Source organism: Abramis brama (genome assembly GCF_963993115.1).
Source record: "Abramis brama genome assembly, chromosome: 5".
NCBI classification, from domain to species: Eukaryota; Metazoa; Chordata; class Actinopteri; order Cypriniformes; family Leuciscidae; genus Abramis; species Abramis brama.
The window spans coordinates 23,297,758-23,320,214 of record NC_139967.1 but is presented as its reverse complement, the minus strand read 5'-3'; the positions used below and the strand labels follow the sequence as shown (position 1 = coordinate 23,320,214).

Below are 22,457 nucleotides of genomic sequence, written 5' to 3'. Positions count from 1 at the left end.
GGCTATGAAATACTGTCCCATTACAGCGTCTCTGTCTACAGAACACAAGCTCTAATCACTGTCACTCCCTCCTCAATGTCTTAATAAACTGAAGACAGACAGAGAGAGAGGGTCTGCTGGGATTTAACTGAATCTGAAACCTCTCATAAAATATGAAACACCAGAGCTCGCTGCTCCCACTGAAAAATGGAACCGGGCAATTGCAAAAGCTAAAGAAACAAATAGAAGAAGAGAACATTGATAACATAAGGAAAGAAAAGGAAGAATGCTTCTCAGAGAGCATGCTGGGAGCTCTCAGTGGGGGTGTGGGGCCAGCGGAGGGGTGGGGGAAGGGCTTGTTTAATTGATGGATGCTTTGTCAGGGGCTGTGTGCATGATAATGAAGTCAGTTTTCAGAGACCACGTCACGTTGAGGCCTTTATTAAACAGGATTTTTACGGAAAAGTTGGAAACTTATTACTGATTCTATTTACAACTAGAACTGTGCAAATTCAACACACTTAATCTTATCTCTTATCCTGCACCAAAACATCACTCTTGTTCCATATATCGAATGTAACTGGTGTTTGCCTGTTTTTGAATGAGCACTGTGAGTGAGGTGGCCACACATTCTCTCTCTCTCTCTGTGTGTGTGTGTGTGTGTGTTTCAGCATTTTTGCTGGGTCCAGAAGCTGCTTATTTGGTCTTCTTTTAGTGTGGCCAGTATATTTTGGGCTTGTTTTGTCAGACTTTTTCTAGCGAGGTCTGGCAACATTGGCCATTGGACACAAAAGGAGTTTTAAAGTAGGCCTAGATTTTATTGGGGTTTTTTTTTACTCATGAAAATCTACTACAAAATCCAGTTTAAAACAATAATGCTATGATCTGAACAAAGACTAAAATAATCATAAACCATTTTAATATTTATTGTATATGATTTCTACACTCCTGTTCACTACACTCAGCAATGATGCATTAAATTGATCAAAAGTAACAGTAAAAACATTTGTATTATTACAACTTTTTATTGTTTTTACTTAATATTTTCAACACTGATAATAAGAAATGTTTCTTAAGCAGCAAATCATCATATTAGAATGATTTCTGAAGGATCATGTGACACTGAGGACTGGAATAATGATGCTGAAAATTCAGCTTGACCATCAGAGGAATAAATTACATTTTAAAATATATTATAATAGAAAACTGTTATTTTTAAAGTGTAATATTTCACAATGTTACTATTTACTTTAGCCTTATTGAGCATGACTTGTTTCTCTACCGATCCTAAACTCTTAAACTGTAGTGTATGCGTTTGATTTTAATAATTTCAGCTGTCCCACAGTTGTGTGATTTCCACTACAACAAACAATTTTGCAATTAATAAAGTTCCCCCCCAAAATAGTGTTCTTGTTTATAAAAAAGACAGCAGTGTCAGTGAAGATGATCCTTTATTTATGATCCTAAATTAGTCCATTTATAGGACAAATATTTAAAAAAAAAAGACAGTTAAACACATTTCTGCACTTTGCATCATTAAAACACCAGATAATCTGGAGGTGAGAACTGAAGTAAGAATTCCCATATGAATGTTGTTTTGGTGTAACAACATAAGTCGCCAGAGTGACGTTACCCTTATGAAACTAACCATTTGTTTATAAAAATGCTGATTTTTATTATTCAGTTGCTTCAGCTCAATTCTGATTTACATGTTTGCCATTTTTACAATACCAAGAGTCCTCAGTTCAGAAAGAGTGACAGTGGCAAGAAAAAACTCCCTGAGAGCAGGGAAGAGATATGTCTGTTATGCTACAAAGCCACAAATAGTCATTGTTTATGGTCACCTGTCAGAATCACCCTGTCCAAAGTGCCCGTGCATGCCAGTGTCAGTGGGGGATTGTGGGGCTAGAAGGAGGTTGTAAGGGTTTAAACTCATGTTTCACTTTGTGTGTAATCTTGTGTGTGAGTAACGGCTGCATATTTATAAAGTTGTGCTGATTTATTGTGCTGAGAATGTGTACATGTGTGCATGTCTGTATGATTTAGTAGTCAGGTCACGGACAGGTGAGACCCTACTCAGAGTAAGACGGGTCAGACAGGTGCAGTTTGTATAGAGCTGTTGTCTTTGACACAGCAGGGTGTGTGTGTGTGTGTGTGTGTATGCGTGAAACAGAGGAATGTGTTTTGATAAAGATAGCTGTAAACAGTGATAACCTGTCACTTGCCTGTCTACGCACACGCACATACACATCTGGAATGTTTGCAGTTAACCATGTAAATTACATTACAAGGCAAACTTAAAATTACACATTCGGCTAGAAGCTTGACATTAACATAATTATTCCCACGTCTCTTGCAGCACATGCAATACACACACTTGGCCTGCTGGGAGCGATAGACAGACTGAAGTTACAGGATATTTTTGAGGTTTATCGTGTTGCAGCTGTGAGATGACCTTGGTATGTTTTTTTCCAATGTGCATTTGTGTTCTGATTTTAAATCAGTTTATAATGACATAATGGCATAATGACATAATGGAGGTCATACGTTTCCACTGAACAGCCAAGTGACTACAGCCATGCCAGAATTCGCTGCACTCAATAAGCGGTAAACACTTAAGAGTGAGCACGATTAAACCGTATCGTATGAGATTTAAACTTTAGACTACTGTATAAGTCTACTTAAATATATCTATGCTCATCCACACACTCCCACACCTGAACAAACACACAAATATCCACACCTGCAAACACACACATATACACACAAGAATTTTGGGGTCTTTTTCAGGCATGCTAACCTTTTCCCTGACCTTCAAGGCTAAATTTGGAAGTCTGGATATTGTCCTTCCTCTACAAGAGTTTAATAAAAGAAAGCCTAATGGCTCTTTCAAACACACACTCACCTACGCAGACACAATTATAAACACACACACATTCAAAAAGGAAGGATACAGACCTCAGGATGTTTTATTTTTCTCTGTTTTGGCTGCTTGACATTAGCTATACTGTGCTTTTTGTGCCAGCATGCACAAATGTGTCCATTTTCATTAACCTCATGGTTCCCATGGTCATGGACAACTTTTAAGTCGTGATTTCAAGACCAGGAAAAAAAAAAAAAAACATTGTTCTAGTTATACTCAGCTCTAAAATATATATCCAGAGCTAAACTGATCCTTACATGTAATATTGTACGGGAATATATACGCACTACCGTTCAAAAGTTTGGGGTCAAACAAGTTTCTTATGCTCGCCATGGCTGATCAGAAATAGAGTAAAACAGTGATATTGTGAAATATTATTACGATTTAAAATAACCGTTTTTTATTTTAACATATTTTAAAATGTAATTTATTCCTGAGATGTCAAAGCTGAATTTTCATCATTATTATTCCAGTCTTCAGTGTCACATGATCTTTCAGAAATCATTATAATATGCTGATTTGCTGCTAAAGAAACATTTCTGTTCAGTGTTGTGTTATACATATACATATGCACACACATACACGAAGCTGAAAAATAAAATAAAAAATAACACCAGCCCACATCCCACCAGTACTTTGATGCCTAAAAAACAGGAAAAAAACACAGATGTTTTCTCAATTAAGAAAACACAACAATGCAACCACAGCTCTTATCTATCACTGTCAGGCACACACAGATGGAGTGAAGTTTGATGAAGTCATCACTCAAACACTTAGATAGTTTACCAGCTAATTCAGGATTAGCATTCAAATGTCCATCAGAGTAATGAGAGAAAAAGCTTAGCACTGCGACATCATTAGGCTTACTAACTATTCACTTCATTCTCTCTCTCTCTCTCTCTCTCTCTCTCTCTCTCTCTCTCTCTCTCTCTCTCTCTCTCTCTCTCTCTCTCTCTCTCTCTCTCTCTCTCTCTCTCTCTCTCTCTCTCTCTCTCTCTCTCTCTCTCTCTCTCTCTCTCTCTCTCTCACACAAACTTGTTTTTTTATATCTTTACGTAGACTTTACATAGACGTAATGGTTTTTATACTGTACAAACTGTATATTCTATCCCCCTACACTAACCCTAACTCTACCCCTAAACCTTCCCATCACAGAAAACTGCATTTTTACATTTTTAAAAAACATCAAATCTTGGTGTGATTTATAGGCTGTTTTCACCGTGGGGCCTGAACGAATGACATCACAATGTCAAAATTTTTCCATTTTATTATACTTGTGGGGACATTTGGTCCTTAGTGTAGGTTAAACAAGAACACACACACACACACACAGACACACACACACACACACACACACACGCGCACACACACACACACACACACACACCAGTGTAGAGGAGCCATTCAGATGTGAATGTCAATTCACAGTATTCTACTTTACACTAAAGGTACATTCTTCACTAGGAAAGATACATGAATGTCCATAGTTTAAGTAAGTGGTAAACAGGGCGTTATAAAATGGACCCCTTTGTCACCTACTGCTTATGTTTACATATCCATGTTAGAATGTAGCTAAATTTGCTACCTTAAAATCAATTATTAGGCCTACTTAACATGTAGGTTAATTTATTTAACTTTTAGGTTTATTTTGCCTCTCATTCTCATTCCCTGCCATATTTCAGGGTAAATAAAAAGAAGGTGCAACTGTACTGTGATCAGAGATAATCGTAATTTTGTCTATCATATAGAATAGTGTGCAAATTGTTCATCGGCGAGAGTATGATTTGCAATAACAACATCTCAGCCCAATGAGTAACTAAACGTACTAGCTAAAGGTCTTTAGCGGGCCAAAAACAAAGCCTTTAATATGAGTTACTGTCCACATCAGTAATACATCTGTCCAGACAGAGACAGAACGAGAAGAGGGCTGGTGATTAATTCAACTGTAGTTGTCAGTGATGTTCAGTGAGATACCACAGGTCATGAGTGGGTCCATATCATACCCTCTCACTCCCTTTTCTCTGGTGTCCTCCTCCTATTTCAGTGATCCACCTTTCCACATCCTCCTCCTCCTCCTCCCACCCTCCCTCTCTCCCTCTCTGTGTCCTTGGTGAGCACCGAGGCGTGACACTGTGTGTTTGACCTCAACAGAAGTATATTCTAAGTATAATAATTCAAACCTCAATCTATCCTCCTACATGCACCGCCCAACATTTATTATTCTGATTTAATAATTACATTACAAAATCAAAGAGTAAAAGATGATAAACTCGCATTTAGAGGGAGGAGGTAAATGAAACTCAGGCGGTCACGTTTTAACAAAATACATTAACCATTAACCATGAGTACGACTAAATTAACTATTAACTGTACATTACAAACTTGACTCTACATTAAATGATCAACCGCAACATTGTAGACACCCAACATTACATCTCAGATAAATCTACACTAACTGCTCAAAAGTTTGGGTCAGTAATTTTTATCTTTCTGAAAGAAATTAACACTTTTATCCAGGAAGGAAGCCTTATATTGATCCAAAGTAACTGTAAAGAGATAATATTGCAAAAAAAATCAACATTCATAATAATAAGTAATGTTTCTTGAGCACCAAATCATCATATTAGAATGATTTCTGAAGTATCATGTGACACTGAAGACTGGAGTAATGATGCCGAAAATTCAGATTTGACAATACTGTTTTTATCAAATAAATTCAACCTAGGTGAGCATAAGAGACTTCTTTCAAAAGCATAAAAAAAAGATGACCCCAAACTTTTGAACGCTATTTTAACTCTACATAACTAAAATATATCTGTGCAACAACTATCAAAATAAATACTTAGCTAAAAATAATGAAATCATTATAATAAATCTGTCCATTTCATAATGCTACCATAATGGCTCCTTCACAGGAAGGAAACCAGTCAGATCGCTGCTTTCCTTAACTTTCCGCTACCATTGATTGGATGGATATAAATACCCATATGACCTCAGATTCGCCCTTTTCAGGTCAAACACACAATCTAGCATATCTGAGATAGGCAGCTAGAATGCCGGAAAAAAAGACATTTTATGACATCTATGAGAAATTAGTTTTCATATTGTATCTTTGCTATATATCTGGCATTACTTAAAATATATTGTTAACATAGTTGCCTGAAGCAATTTTAACCTTGCCCAGCAGTTACTGGTTAATTTATTTCAAGGTATAGGCTAGTTCACTCAAAAATTTAAATTCTGTCATCATTTACTCACCCTCAAGTTGTTCTAAACTTCATTCTTCTGCTGAACACAAAAGAAGATATTTTGAAAAATGTCTGTAACCAAACAGTTGATGGACCCCATTGACTTCCATAGTAGGAAAAAAAAAATTACTATGGAAGTCAATGGGGTCGATCAACTGTTTGGTTACAGACATTTTTCAAAATATCTTCTTTTGTGTTCAGCAGAAAAAAGAGATTCATACAGGTTTGAAACAACTTGAGGGTGAGTAAATGATGACAGAATTTTCATTTTTGGGTGAACTATCCCTTTAAGCTATAAGCAAGTGGCAAATACATGGCTTTTCAGATGAAAGCATTTATGAAAAAAAACTTCATAAAATTGTCCATGTGTCCATGTCCATGCGAGTCCAATTAGTAATTTCATCATTTGCTAATTCATGATGCATTGATGAAGTCAAAACAAAGCAATATACATGCGTTCATGGTACTCTGATGAAAAATGCACATTTTAACGTAGACTTAAAAAGAACAAGATTGGCAGATACTCAGGTGAGTAAGAAAGAGAAAGTGATGGAACTTTAAAAAAGAATGAGGGAGAGAGAAGGGCAATTTTGTCCTCTTTTAAGAGAGGGAGTGTGTGCGGGGATGGGCAGTAGTAAATAATGTCTGACCAGGCAGACAGCAGCAGATAAAGTGCCTTTATCTGGACAGAGGAATTCTTGTGTTTGAACACACACTAACACACATTATACATGTTCCCACAATGTCACACACACTCCTACCTGTCACTCAGAATGATTGATGTGTACTCCGGCACTCCCAGGCCTTTGATAGGGAGGGGAAGAGGCGGGGCAGTGGGAGGGGGGCCGGCTCAATCTGTGACATCTGTCCCCTCACTTCTGAGGAACAAGAGAAAAACACACATGCAGAGTCCGAAATATACACATTCTGCCTTTTTTTGCTTCCTAAAACTGCTGTTAGGAGAGTAGCTTGTGCAAAAAAATGTGTGAATGTGGTTTGGGAGCTTCTTTGCTGGGTACACGCACATCTCACTGGCGAAACTACACCGACAAAGCAGCTCACTTTGAAAAGGCGAACTACTTTTCCCCCCTTTCTTACAAAAAACATACTCTCTCACACACACACACGCACCTAAATCCACAGCTGAGAGGCAGTTCAGCTCCATTTACTTACACACTGTGCCACTTAGACACGCTTTACTGCACCCACTAATGAACACATACAGGCTCACACACACACACCACGAACAGAGTGGGGTTAATGAACGACAGGGTCCTTTGCTTGCTTGGCACCTTTAAGCTTGTGAACATAATTGGCTTGTATTGTATTTCAGTCTCGTTAGAACAGAAACCTCAGACACAATAAGATTTTAGAGTGCTTCAAAAATTCAGAGCAGGTTCTTAGGAGTTGTGTTTTACAGAAATTTCATTTCACGTGACGCAATCCTCGGACACCGTTTACGTGTCTGTGTCCATATCTCTGTAGTCAGAAAGTCTAGACAGTTCTAAATAAGGTATTTTTGTACTTTTCGTAATGTTTAAATTCTCAATATTATTACAGACATTCGAAAATATGGTTTTGCTGAAAGGGAGATGTAGGGTTTATTTTTAACCCCACCAAATCTTTCGGTAAGTGGTGGAATTTCAAAACACAAATGTGTGTGTAAACGTTGAGTGAGTGATGTTAGTCGGTTCTTACGGATATGGGAGCTTTGTTCACTCTCATCTTGTTTTGTTATGTGCGCACACACACAAAAAACCATTTGAGGAGTTCACGGCCGGTATGGTGGGGTTAGAAATGAATGACAGGTGCTAAAGAAACAGGACAGTCGTTAGAGCTCAAGTTACAGAAGACACACACGCTCATTTGTACAGACACGCACTCAAAATCATACACTCATTAAAATATATACACAAACGCACATGTGCACACTGAAAAATGAATTATGTGTAAATTCTTTTACACATGCTGTGAAATCATCTCTAGCGTGAAACCATTGCGTTGCACATAAAACATTACAGTTATCTGTAATGTGAAAAGAGAGGGTGATGTAATTCACATGGCTCCCTCACAACAGCCATTCGCAATCACATCAACTTCTTTCATGATAATATCTTATCTATCACAGACTATAGCTGGAGGCAACACCACAGAAACAGAACAGAGAGAGAAAAGAGGAGACAATTCTGACTGATATCTGCAACCAGACATCTCAGTGCCAAAGTATTGGGCTCTATACAACCAGATACACTCAAAAACACAGTTGCAACATAATTACATAAGAAGCTAATACCAGCTGGCTGATGTGTGACCATCTTTCAAACTGGAACAAAATGACACACACTAGATTTTCCTAAATTCTTCTAGAGATACAGAAAGCTAGAGAGAGAGAGAGAGAGAGAGAGAGAGAGAGAGAGAGAGAGAGAGATTAAATTACAATGGAATTCTGGATAATTGTGTGTTGAGAGCAGTGTTCCGCTTTCTGTCCTGTGAGTGTGTGTGTGTGTATTCATTTGTTTATTCACGAACTGCGTAGTCAGTCCGCCGTGGTTTGAGAAGCTATAAAACTAATAGATTTATAATGACCATTGAAGAGCATTTCATCATGCACTCTCATTAAGCATGAAATGCATGTTCATCCATCTTATTCTTGTATTTCTCTGGACACAAAAGTAGATATCTGTGGAAACAGATTAAGCAAACAATGTAACATGCATACATGCAGTAGACCAACAGAATACAACCGAAATTAAAATAATACTAATATAAATAATAGCCTTTTTCTCCTCATACACTGCATTCTTGATTGATTATGAATGTTTAAGTCTATTGAACCTGACTGAGTTTATTATACTTGAGTATGAAAAGATTGTAAATCATAAAAACGTTTAGCATAACAACTGCTAGTACAGTCTTACTTTTGTTTTCGGTTTCAGATTAATGTTAACAATTCTAAAAATTCTATAAAACTTATATTTCATTGCAGTTTGCAATTTCCTCAAGACCTAGACGATTTTTTGCTGTATTTTTAACTTTTAAATATTAAATTGGCACTGTTTTTATGCCACTCATACTAAAACTATACAGTGACTGTTAATTTAACTTGTTATAACCAGATTCAATCCATTAACCTTTCTCTAATTCACCTTATCATTTTTTTTTCTCTGTGTAAATATTTTTAATGGCATAAATATGACCTCACATGTCCTCTCATACACCAAAACCCGATCTTGACAGATTTCTTTGCTGACAACATTTCAAAAGAATCCACAAATAAAGCTAATTATGCTAAAAACCGAGGAGTGAAAGACTGGAAGGTCTGCGTCTAGGTTTAGCCATTACACAATGCAACAAAAATCTCCCTGTTGAGACGTAAAACAATCACCAGCCGACTCTGTGTCTGAACTGAATGCAGTTCTGTGGTTAAGAGCAACCTGCATGCCGAGGTTAAAGGTTATTGATCGGTGATTGATCGGAATCCTGTCACGTTCAAATGGAGTATGTAAGTGCATCGTAGAGTCCATTAGAAATACATTATTTAAGAGTCAGGAAAGACGATCAAACCTGAAACACGGACACTCGTACAATGACATGAAATCAATACAGGATCCATTTGCCGAACATAATGGGTTTTTTAAACAATCATTAAGGGCACTTAACATGACTTTTATTTAGTACTACTTGATACATTCAAGCAGCACACACACACACACACACACACACACACACACACATTTTTCTCTTTCTCCAACCTGTTGTCTAAGAACAAAGGTATAGTAATGTGTGTGTGTGAGCACCACTGTCAGAGTGGAAATGAAGATCCGTCACAGTCGCCACCACAATTTCACGCCAAGTTTACCGGTTCAGAAACGCACACACACACACTTATTCACGCATAAAGACACAGAAGTTTTTGAGCCCATTGCTCACTTTGACAACCAGATCATCTGCCTATGGCTGTGTTCCCAGATACACATACTCATAGAGGACTGGTACACTGCATGCGGGTCCATGTGCATGTGTAGGTGTCTGGTTTTGCTTTTTTAACTAGCCTGTATATGCATGTGTCTCTTTTTGGTCCGAGCAAATGTTTTTGTTGTAATGCTGTGTTCTCAGTGTGTTGAGCTGGGCCTATCGGGGGGCTTTCTGGGTGGGGCAGTGTTGGATTGTCATTCATGATTCCCTACTGACTAGTGTAGGAGAGAGAGAATAAGAGAGAGAAGTGTGTGTGCTGGAGCGGGGGATGTGTGTGAAATTGGTCTATTATCTGCTTGAATATTCCATCAACACCCTCCTGAGTTCCTCCATTACAGTCATTCCACCTCCTCGTCTCACACACACACACACACACACACACACACACACACACACACACACACACACACACACACACACACACACACACACACACACACACACACACACACACACACACACACACACACACACACACACACACCTTCCCCAGTGAGACTATTCCAAAACATTGTTTAGTTAATCTACTGTATTTTGGACCGAATTCAACATTACACAATGTAAGGCCTTTGCCCACACAAACATGCACAAACATATGCACCTTTATACACATGCAGACATGAATGCAAACTTAGCTTAACTAACAATGATGTAGATTAAATTAGTAATATAATAAAGTTCATAAGGGCAGAGTCACGTTAAGCCAACATTACCACCCAATCAACTTTATCTGAACTTTTTGCTGCCTGGTAACAAGTGCTCAGACTTTAACACTCAAGCATGTACACAGGAAAACAGGGATAGATACATAGATTGACTGTATGTACAGTATGTACTACTTCACACTGTGATGCATATGCTGGAGTGACTTTTAGTTTAAGTTTGAAAAATGAATCTAGAAGTAAACATCAAAATAAACATTATACTGATAAAAAAAATATATATAATATATGTATATGTATATGAAAAAAAAAAAAAAAAAAAAAAAAAAAATATTATATATATATATATATATATGTCAGTTTAGTGTCATGTGAAAGGATCATGTGAAACTGAAGTAATGGATGCTGAAAATTCAGATTAGCATCACAGGAATAAATTACATTTTAATATATATAAACAGCTATTCAATTATAATAATATTTTAGATCAATATAAAAAAGCCTTGACAAGTAGGCTATAAAATACTTATTTCAAACACAAACACACACACACACACACACACACACATAGACACCCCCTACAAACAAGTATACATACAGTATATATGCATGTATGTGCTTAGTTACCATCTTTGTAAGCAAAGTTCAAAGTGCTTATGTGAGTATGTGTGGGTCTGTGTGTCCATGTGTGCTTTAGGTTTATTAGTAACTGTGTTCAGACAGCAGTGTGGACATATTAGTGAATAGTTGCTGACAAATGCATGGCAGTAATTTCTCCTAGGGTGTGTGTGTGGTTTTGCTCTCTCTGAGCTTGATGCAATACTTCAATTCAGGCTAGCAGTACTAAACGTCAGATCATATCAGATACACAAAGAGCACATTAAAGAAAAATGAGAGGAAAAAGAGGGCGTATGACTGGCTGAAAGGTCTCAGTAATAGTCAGGTTAAGGTGGGGGGTTATAATTAGCTCTGAGTACTGGTGAAATAAGAAAAGGTCAGATATTTGTACTTATGCAAAAGGACATGCAAACATTATAACACACAAAACTCCAGAAAGAATCACATGGAAAACACCTAAAAACGTCCCGCTGCTAACTACTTTTAAAGTCATCCATCTCAGAACACAAACTCCTCTTTCTGCCTTAAACAGATCACATGACTGCACATATATCATTTCTAAATGTGTGGCTGGTCTTTCAGACCTGATCTAAATGTGGGTAATGAATAAACTGACATTTCACACACACAAGAGCTCACAGAGTAAAAGCTACATCACACTCATGTTATCTAAACACAAGCCAGAGGACTAACCCATCTCAAGACATATGGCTCTCTGAAGAACCACACACACACACACACACACACACACACACACACACACACACACACACACACACACACACACACACACACACACACACACACAGAGACCAGTTGTATAGTAGACTGACAGGACAGGACACCATATGTCACTCAGAATCACATCTTACTGAGGGAGGAGGACACACAAATTAGCCATAGACCTTATTTACAGATAGTTTTGTTAGCAGACATGGACAAATGAAATTATTAAGATTGTACTGCATATTGTAACATGTCACCGTTTGTTGTACAGTATATTGTAATTATCTGCCAGTGTTCTACTAAAACAACAACAAAATAAAAACTAAAAACAAGTCCAAAAAACTAAATCTTTTACAGTTTGAAATATTAAAATGATTTTTATGGCCGATAGGGGGCGGTATTGACTACTGAAAGGATTTGCGTTATCTTTGTTTGACCATCAAATATCATTAGTGTCACTCTCTTGGATGTCTTTGGGATAATGATCCTAAATCTGTTATTAAACACTTGTACGGTGAAGACCCGTGTTTTCAGCTGTAAGCCGTTATGCGTTGTGAATGTAAAACTGACTTACGTATTCATATGACTCCAGATTAGTGCATATCTTGGCGAAAATTATAAACTGAGAGGGAAAACGAAAATGCAACCTAAGAGATAAACGAACCTAGGAGTAGCCAGAGTAACAAACGATCTCGCTAAACTACGTCTAAAGAAAATTTTTCGCCATAGTAAACCTGCACAAAAAAAAAAAAAAAAAAGATGACAGTGGGTATCTTAAACTCAACTAACGTTACTTTTCAAAAACGTCTTATCTTTAAAAGAATGACTAGACTAACTATAGATTTTTGTAAATACATCAGTCTTGCAGTTGCAGATGAACTTCTCCGAAACTCGCTGTACACAGAGGGACACCATGTTGTGACGTCGCCCTAAACGTGCGCTTCGATTGGTCCGTTTCTGAACGGGGCGGGGTTTAGCAGCTCGGTGGGAGTGGAGGTGATGGATCGCGAGTCACTGCGCTGTGAACGGTGTGAGGGACTGACTACGGACGCACCGGATCCACGGTCGAGCGCCGAACAAATCCAAACAAGATCCAAGGCTAAAAGTCGCGTCATTAACTCGCCGAGGAAGCGAGCACAGCGCCGAACTGCTGGAGTTTCCCCATCTTTTTTTTTATATATCCTTGAGACGAAACAGTGTGCTCCTTTTGGCACAGGAGCCAGCAGCGGACAGTAGCTGATACCCCGTCTATCAGCATGCACTGAAACGCCAGATCATTCAATATAAGCAGCCGCAAAACTCGGGAGTTTACTTCTCGTGCCTTTTTTGAAAGAAAATCCAAATGGAATTGGACAGATATTTTTGGCAGTCCTGCGACTGACAGTTAAGCTTTGTTCCTGGACACTTTGAACATGGATTTAGGTCGGTAAATTTCGGACAGAACTGTTGCATATCTAAAGCTCGTCTCTATGATCTGGGATCAAAAACGAAAGGAGTCTAGTTTTAAATCTGACACACGACCAGGAACGGATTTCTTCACAAACCCGAACCCCAACACGGGATTGATGGTCCTTATACCTGTGTTCGCGTCACTCACCCCCAATCTGGCGTGATTTGACCTTTTGTAAGGCTACTAGCTCACTAATAGATGACTACAATAAAACAGTCACGCGCTGCAGTCTACCTAAGTACAAGGTAGCAGCGATTTTGTTAATAGAGAAACGTTGGCCCAGAAGCCGCCTGTGCAACGTTGTGCGACAGCTTTTTTCCTCCAGGCAACGATAGAAAAATTGGATTTGGAAGTTGAGCCATGGAGCCCCTCCGCCTGGACGCCTAACCTACTCCTTTGCATGTGGTTCGGTAACCCGGAGTACAGTCGATCGAAAGGATCTTATCTTCTTGCTGGCTCGTGTCTCTCCGAGAACCCTGTAAGATGGCTGGAAGTGGCGGCTCGTGGAAATATTACCTCTGGATTCTGACAGCCATGTGCAGATACGCGTTACCCGCAGCCAAATCACTGGAGTCTGTCGTGTGGAATTCACAAAATCAAAAGTAAGTGCACGAGCGCGTGTTTAAAATCCCTCAAAGAGCGTATGAAGTGCATCACCACGGTTTCAGGTTGATGATATTACTTGTATTGATCATGAAATAGATATACAGTTTGAGCAATCCGATGTGAAAAGCTCCGTTACTCTTGTCACGGCTCGCTCTCCGGCATGATGACACGAAGCTCGCGCTGAGCTCGAGCCTGAAGTGACCGATCAAGCGCGCGCTCTCCCGGGATATAACACACAGCTGTCATACTCCACCGCCGCATCTCATCAACTCGCAAAATCCCTTGTTGAGCGGGGATTCGACGACAATTTCGTGCTTGTACAACTTCGTTAAATGTTTATGCGAAATATCATAGTTTTTTTTTTAAATAATCTCTTGGCTTTCTTAACTACGAATTCGGATACACAAATTTAACGTGTGGCCTTGACGCGGGCCTTATTTCTCCAGACAATAACCTACTTTTAAAAATTATAAATAGATCAGCTACTGTTCCTCCTTGTAGTTTTTAGCACGAAATTCTTTATCTCTATCGGCGTGTCCATCTTTTATTCTTTTCCCAGAATCCCAGAAGAGGCGAGCTGACTCTCCGCCACCGGCCTGCCCAAATCCCGGCGGCCCAGTGGCTCTCTGCGCCTGTCATATTGATCAAATCAGAGTTGTGTCGAGAGAGTTAATAGGTTTTTAAGCAGGGGTTTCCTTGACGCTCATAAAATCTCTCTGATTGCTGCTCATAAAACGTTCTAGGGAGCGTCCAACGTGTTTACTTAACCTGAATAATGGCTTAAGGCGCCACTGAAGCTTGACAGAATAACAGCTTGTTGTTTGAGTTTTGCATTTGCAAAACAAGTTATTTTTGTAAAATCTATATCGTAACTAAAAAGTTTCTTTTTATTTTGACTTTTTATTTGACTAACATGGTGGTTTGTCTTTGTTTTGAGCCTTTGTGTGCAGTGTGAAAAACTGGTTGTGTCTCAAAACCTAATGGTCTGCCTACACTGCCAGCAGTTTTTGGGCATCTAGACAGCATTTTGGGCACCATGGGCTCGTCGTGGTAGGCAGCTCAAAAGGGTTTGAGACACAGCCGCTGAGTTATGAGCGTAAACAGGGGGACGGGAATAGTGCACATGTGTTTTTCATCTCGTGGGGAATATTTTAATTAAGGAGTCTCTCGGTTGGGCTTGTAAAAGATGAGCAAAAAACTTTAAAACTTTAGCATGTGAGAACCCGAGGGTCGACGCGAAAACATAAATTGTGCTTTTAAAATTAAAACCGCACCATAACTTACGAATTAACTTAAATTTATGTTGTTTTTGTTTTTTCATATTTACTGTTCTCGTGCGAAAATTGATTGAGGAAGGGAAAAGTGGAAAACTAAACAGTTAACTGCTTTGAAACTGGCAACACTTTATGGAACTTTAAACTCATATAGTTAAACATTACTACATTATATAATGCGTAGCAAATCTTTAGTTAATTTACATCCAAATAGTTAGAAATGTTATGGACCATTTATGAATCAGCTACAACTGTAGGCTATATGTTAAGCACTGCATAAAGTTTTAAAATACTTTTTAAAGTTATACTTCAATAAGTTTTTTACCGAGTTCATTCATTCAGACAGAACATATTTATTTATTTATTTATTACTTTTAAATTTTAGTAATTCTTTTTTTTTAAATTTTTTTTTTATAAAAAACAATACATCTTGCAACATGCAAAGGCGCTTGGGTCCTCAAGACTGATTATAGAAAATGTAATTTTTTTTACTTTAATTTTATTATTTTATGTAGGAGCTAAACCCATTACAGAGATCTTAAAAAAAAAAAAAAAAAAAAAAAAAATCAGCCACATTTGAGCTTTGTCCTGCGAGAGAAAATTTCAGATCAATTGCTGGAGCCTCTCTGTGTTTCTCGTTGAAGCAGCTTTGAGCTCCACGGCACAGCAGATGCTCAAACTGGCCTGGTCTGTTTTATCACAGTTGCTGCATGTTGTTTTAAGTACTTAATGTTTATTTACTTACAGAATGTGTGTGTGTTTGCACCTGTGCATGAGCATGTGTGTGTTGTTAGTTACAAGTTCAGAGGCCCTAACAGTACATTGAGAGGAATCGGCTTTGAAAGAGTGTGTGAAGTCGAGAAAAAGAATATCAGAACCGTTTGTTGGTGACTGTTTTTGAGATTTACGAGAGACATGTGACATGTCTGCATATCTCAATCCCACATCTCATTAAAACGCAGCACAACAACTCAATACACAAAGATTATCCTAAGCACTCTCATAAAGGCATATGGGCCTCGGGCAAACACACTCTCCGCGCTCTATCTCTGCAGCGGACATATGGGAGCGTCCACCACCACTAAGTCCAAGTCACCCTTTAAACCTCTTACCAGACTCTCAGCTGTAAGGCCATCATACACACACACACAGCTCTCTTACCCATAATAATGTGCCATTTGTGTTTTAGGTCAGACCTCTCTCAGACTGAATGCGAAATATAATTGAAGGACTGTAAAATTAGAAAAACTCTGGCTGCGTTCTCCACCCCTCAGCACTCTGATATTTATATCAGCAAAACGCAAAGTTTACTGAATGCTGAAGCTACCGCTGCGTTTTCTCTGGAAGAAACATTTGGTGGAACAAGAGCTTTACTGATTTATTCTGTTGACACAATTATGTAAATTTAATTACTTCTAGACACAACTACACATATACGCGCTCACGCACAGACTTACTGCTGGTTTCAGATGTATAATTCTGTTCCTATCTGCATGGTTCACAGCTATAATTTGGACTGAGAAAAATGTAAAAGCGACACCCCTCCCCTCCCTTCCTCTGCCTTGAGGGAAGAAAAGAGAAGTGGATTCTGCTGGGAATAGAGAGAGAATAAAGTAGCTAATCATTGGGACAATTATCACATTGAGGCACAGATTTCAGGTTATGTCTTATTCTCTTAATGTGTCACACGCTATACACACACATAAACAACACAATGAAAACTCTCTTTACTTCCCAAGTAGGCTACCTCATCAAGTTCTTAGTTACAAATTAATATAATTTTACTTCATTCAAGTTCTTGGCAGCCACTCGCTTGTCAAGAAAACACTCTTGCTGTTTAGGAACAATTTTCTGATGAACGACTATGTATGAATGTGACTGTGTGTTTTGGCCATATTCCAGTGCTAAGGGAGGAGATGAGGAGCTAATTGGAAATCTGTCTCTCATTAGCTCAAAAATGCTACTGAAGTACTTTACTTATGTGTGTGTGAGTGTGTATTCAAGCGTACAAGTTCGCTCATTTACCCAACACTCTGTGGTGCACAATTAGTCTTAATCAGCAACTTCTATGTGCACATATAACCGTCTAAAGCAGCAGTTAAACATCCTGTTTAGCTCATGAACACTCTTTAAAAATGTAAAGATCAACTGCCTGAAAATTGTGACTTTCTTTTCCACAACAAAACAATGTTGTTCATTGACTTAAATTGTCTGGACAAAAACAGTTGAGACAGTCTTGAAAATATCTTTAAGTTCCACAGACGAAAGTTTGGAAATGACACGAGTGTTAGTAAATGACGAAACCGTTTTCTAGCAGTTGGTCTTGGATTTTCAATAAACGATTACACAATAAAAGATAATGACAAGAAAGCATATGATGGAGGCAAGACTCGGACCTGCATCCCTGTGAGCGATCCCAACCTGTTGTGAACACACACGCTGACTGCTTCGCCGCATTTAAAATGTAGAAATTTCTGAACGCAAGTTTTTTGAGTCTGATTATTGCAACATGAAAAGACATAAATGACCTTTGACCTGCTCAGGGATTATGTTGGTCTCAACTGCGATCAAAGTAACAGATTCATGTGTGACTGTTCAGGATCATTTAGGACATGTTTGGGCATATATTCAGTCGTCCACTGCAGTAATAATTATTCTCCGCGTCGTGTTACTTTCAATCATTTGTCTGTGTGCATTTACGGGCGTGTAGGCGTGAATCATGTGTGCGCGTGTTTGTGTATGCGTGAGTTAGTGTGTGTGTGTATGTCATGATCAGTGGTGTTATAATAGGAGTTGACAGTGAGGAGATTAACTCTGTCAGAGTTTCAATATGTTGAACAGCAAGAGAGGACTCACGCAGACTCGCACACACACACTTCCCTCTGTCTTAGCCGGCATTTCCACAACAGACCTGTTCCTCTCTGAAGTGTGTGTGAAGTGGCTTTTGTTCCACCGTGATAGCATTTCACGGTGTTGTGGATGTTTGTCAGTGTATGTGTGTGTGAGTTGCGTTCTGTTAATGCCATCTCCTGAGAGTCTAACTATAACGCATGTACATTTTAACGGGGATTCAGTTTGCAACTTAAAACCGTATTTCTGTAGTCGTTATATAACGCAGAGATTGAAAGCGAGAGGGGTTGGCGTGAAACCTAATTTTTATTGTACATCCATGTGTGTGCGCGCATGGAGAGCTTCATTAACAACAGTGCTTAAGTAACAAACGCACATTGTCTGTCCCTGACCAAGCATGACCGCTGGGCTCTCACAGCCTCCTCAAACGGCTCTCACACGCACAGACGCGCTCCGAGCCCAGCGCCCGTGTTGTTTTAAGGACTGTAATGTTTGTAGTTGTAGGGTCTGTTGGAGCACACGACGGAAGAGGAGCAGTGGCAGCTGCTGGGGGGTGGGTGGGGGGTGGGTTTACTTAGTTATACTTTAGGGACAAAATTGTCCCAGAAGTTAGCTAATTTTGACAAAACATCCCATTGGGGAGGTCCAGGACATCCTCAGAGGTCAAAATCATTTATAAATAAAGCAAAAGTAAATAGTTTGTTTTTTTTACTGTAAAAAGGCTAAAAGGTTTCTAATAGGGTTTGGGTTATGTTTAGTCTGTTGTAATCATAATTAGCTTTATTTATAAACAGTAGCAGTTTTTTTTTGCCGGAATGCCCTTGTTTAGATAGCTAGGTAAATGTGTAAGCAGTTTTTGGGGGGGATTTCAGTGACGTCTGCTAATTTTTTAAAAGGATAGTTCACCCCAAAATGAAAATTTTGTCATCATTTACTCACCCTCATGTCGTTCTACTCTAAACCTATGACTTCATTTCTTCTGTGGAACATAAAAGATATTTTGAGAACTGTCTTTTTTACTTTTTTTTTATTCATACAGTAGAAGTCAGCAACCAAATGGTAAGCAAAACTGTAACAACATGAGGTTGAGTGTTTTCAGTTTTGGGTGAACTATCCCTTTAAGGTGGTCTCTGTGGTTCATGAAAATGCTAATCATTCAGTGTCTTGATGTATATCGAGATATATATGGTATATAGTTTCAAAGGAATTCTATCTGATAACAACCATATCATTGTACCGCCTCATTTCTTTTTTTGTAAACAGCTAAAACGTTTTGTAAACAGTCCCACTATACTTCCTCCTTTGTCTTGTCTTTTATTGTGTACCACCAAAATGACACTATTGTGTATTTCAACTCATTTTAGAGGATTTAATTACTTTACCCAAGGCCTAAACTTCTAGGGTTACAATGAGAATTAACCCTAACCCTAGGGGTGAGTAAATGTAATCATCAGTTTTTTTTAAGTCCCAGAATGACCAAGCTGCAATGAAAGCAGAGATTGATTTTTACTCTCGGGCTCCAGTAATGGCAAAAGAACAATAAAAGTATAAAAAAATAAGTCAGTTTTACTCATGTGCTGTATTCCAAGTCTTCTGAAGCAATGTGATCGCTTTGTGTGAGGGACGGACCGAAATTTAAGTCGGCGTTCCCTGAAAAACATCCCCTCCTCCTAAGCACTCAAATATCTTTTACACGTTTAACCATTCAGAATTCCCTGCCTCAAGACACACCAAGTTTGAATATATCTTTTTGAATGAGATTTGAGAGCCAAAAATTTGTCTTTGTTCCTGACACAAAGCTGTCGCGTGGAATATAGTGCGAGTCAAATGCACTTTATGATAATTTGTCATTTTTGGATTAAATTACTGTTGCTGTACATTTATTCATCTCTTAAGATTTTTTTGTAATGCATAATAAAAATATTTTAATTGAATTTTAAATTGTAGTTAAACCCGCTTCTAAGTTATACCTAAAGTTTGCTTTGACTCTCACCTCCAAACTGCCATGAGAACGTGACAAGAGTTCATTTAGGCTGCTGGATAAAAGTCACTAGTGCTGTGATTTGGGGTGGGTGCTCGAATATATCATTGCATTTGGGCCGGATTCCTGTCCCTCTGTTTCCTCTCTCCTTCTTCTGATCTCCCATTATGCAAATACCTAGACTCATAAACGTCAAACAAAACCCGAGACGTTAAACACCAGTTTCTTTTTAAAGAGGGAGGGAATAGAGCACTGTATCATCACGATTCAACCATCTCATGAAAGATCTGACCATAATGTGTCTCTCCGTAACAACACACTCAGACTTCCCCTTTGTACAACAGCTGCAACCTTTCCTGCAAACTGACTTTGGATATTCGGATAGCCTGTCACACACACACAACAAACGCAAGTGTGTGAGGTGGAAAACGATTAGTGTTCTGTAAGGAGAGGTTTGCGATCTGTTTGTTCCTTCTGTTCTCCGTGTGCACATTCACACTCTCATGTTTGCTTTCTCTTTTGACTATGTGAGACAGTACGCACTGGTGGATTATGGGTATATATCTACCCTTAACACATTTATAGTCGTAGTGTAAACAAAGAGAGGCATTGCAAGTCTAGCAACTCAAAACCTGCTTAAATTCTGCTACGTATACACACAAACACACACACTCTAACACACAGCGGGCCATCAGTCACACCCTTTTAGAGTTCAAAGCTCCTCCATCCTTTTTATCCACTTTCCAGTCGACAGCTCAGACCATCACACTCACTAAACCCATCATTCCTTGCCGGCGTGTGTGCGTGTGTGTCCGGAGAAATGGTCACGCTTTCAGTCAGCTAAATGCCGCTATAAAGCATCAGAGAAGCTGAAGTCTCCAGCCTGCTTTCATCTCCAGCTGATCTGAGCTCAGCGCTCTCTGCATGCAGGTCCAAATCACAATAACCTTTATTTGCTCCAGCTGACCTGAGAACAGATCTCTCACACAGCGGTTTTAAGCTTCTTAGAGTTACCTGCCATTAGAAGACTTACTTCTGAACGCACACGGGAGATTAAACTCTCCTCACTGATCTTAGGTTTGGTTGAAAACACCCAAATATCAGGCTCAGGACGCCCACAGATAGATCAGACTGAAAGCTGTTTACTGGTCCAGGAGCTGTGGAAAGCTGCTTTTAGGGATACGTCTGAATCAGCCATTTTAAAGGCTCATTATTATTTAAAATGGAGGGTAGAAGGAGTTTAGAGCCATTATTGGTGAGACAGTGATCTCTGCCTGCAGCTGGACAGAACAAATGGAAAATCGAATTATAAAACAATGTTGAAAACACACTTGACACAAACACACAATTCATAAAACATGAGTGTGAGAGAGAGAAAGGGAGTTTGTTCATTTGCGTGCGTTTGGCTCTGGAAATGTCCTCACAAATGCAGTGAAACCTGTTGAAAAGTGGACTTTACTATATGAAAGGCTCATAAATCATGTTTATCTTTGAATCTGCTAATATCGAAAAGTTTGTGTGATGACTGGGGATGCACGTTAGACCGATACATATTTTCATGTAATGATCGATAATTGAGAAATGGACAATATTAAAATCCTATAGTGCTTTGTCTAAATATAATTAAAAGTTTGGAGTCTGTAATTTGTTTCTTTTAAAAAAAAATGAAAACTTTTATTCAGCAAGGATGCATAAATTTGATCAAAAGTGACAGTGAAAGAAAAAATCTGTTCTTTTAAACTTTCTATTCATCAAAGAATCCTGAAAAAAAAAATGATCACAGTTTCCACAAAAATATGAACTGTTTTCAACATGATGATAATGTTTCTTGAGCACCAAATCAGCATATTAGAATGATTTCTGAAGGATCATGTGACGCTGAAGACTGGAGTAATGATGCTGAAAATTCAGCTTTGAAAATTCAAAAGTACATTTTAAATGATATTAAAATAGTAAAATAATATTGTACAGTATTACAGTTTTTACTGTATTTCTAGTCAAATAAATGCAGCCATGGTAAACATAAGAGACTTCTTCTAAAAGCATTAAAAAAATCTTACCGAACCCAACATTTTGAATGAAAATAAAATGTTTTAAAAAAGATATGGAAATATTCCATGAAATTGTTTTGTTCTTAAAGGTAAATATTAGATGAACGTTAAATA

The 22,457-nt window shown here is 38.5% G+C and overlaps 1 protein-coding gene across 1 annotated transcript in view; it reads left to right on the top strand.

Annotated features, from left to right (window-relative positions):
- Window positions 1-13,143: 13,143 nt before the first annotated feature.
- Window positions 13,144-22,457, top strand: part of efnb1 (ephrin-B1) — a 33,973-nt gene continuing 24,659 nt past the window's right edge. The window contains exon 1 of the mRNA XM_084114831.1: window positions 13,144-14,183. Coding sequence (XP_083970957.1) covers window positions 14,065-14,183 — 119 coding nt within the window. The 5' untranslated portion in view covers window positions 13,144-14,064. The remainder of the gene's footprint in view (window positions 14,184-22,457) is intronic.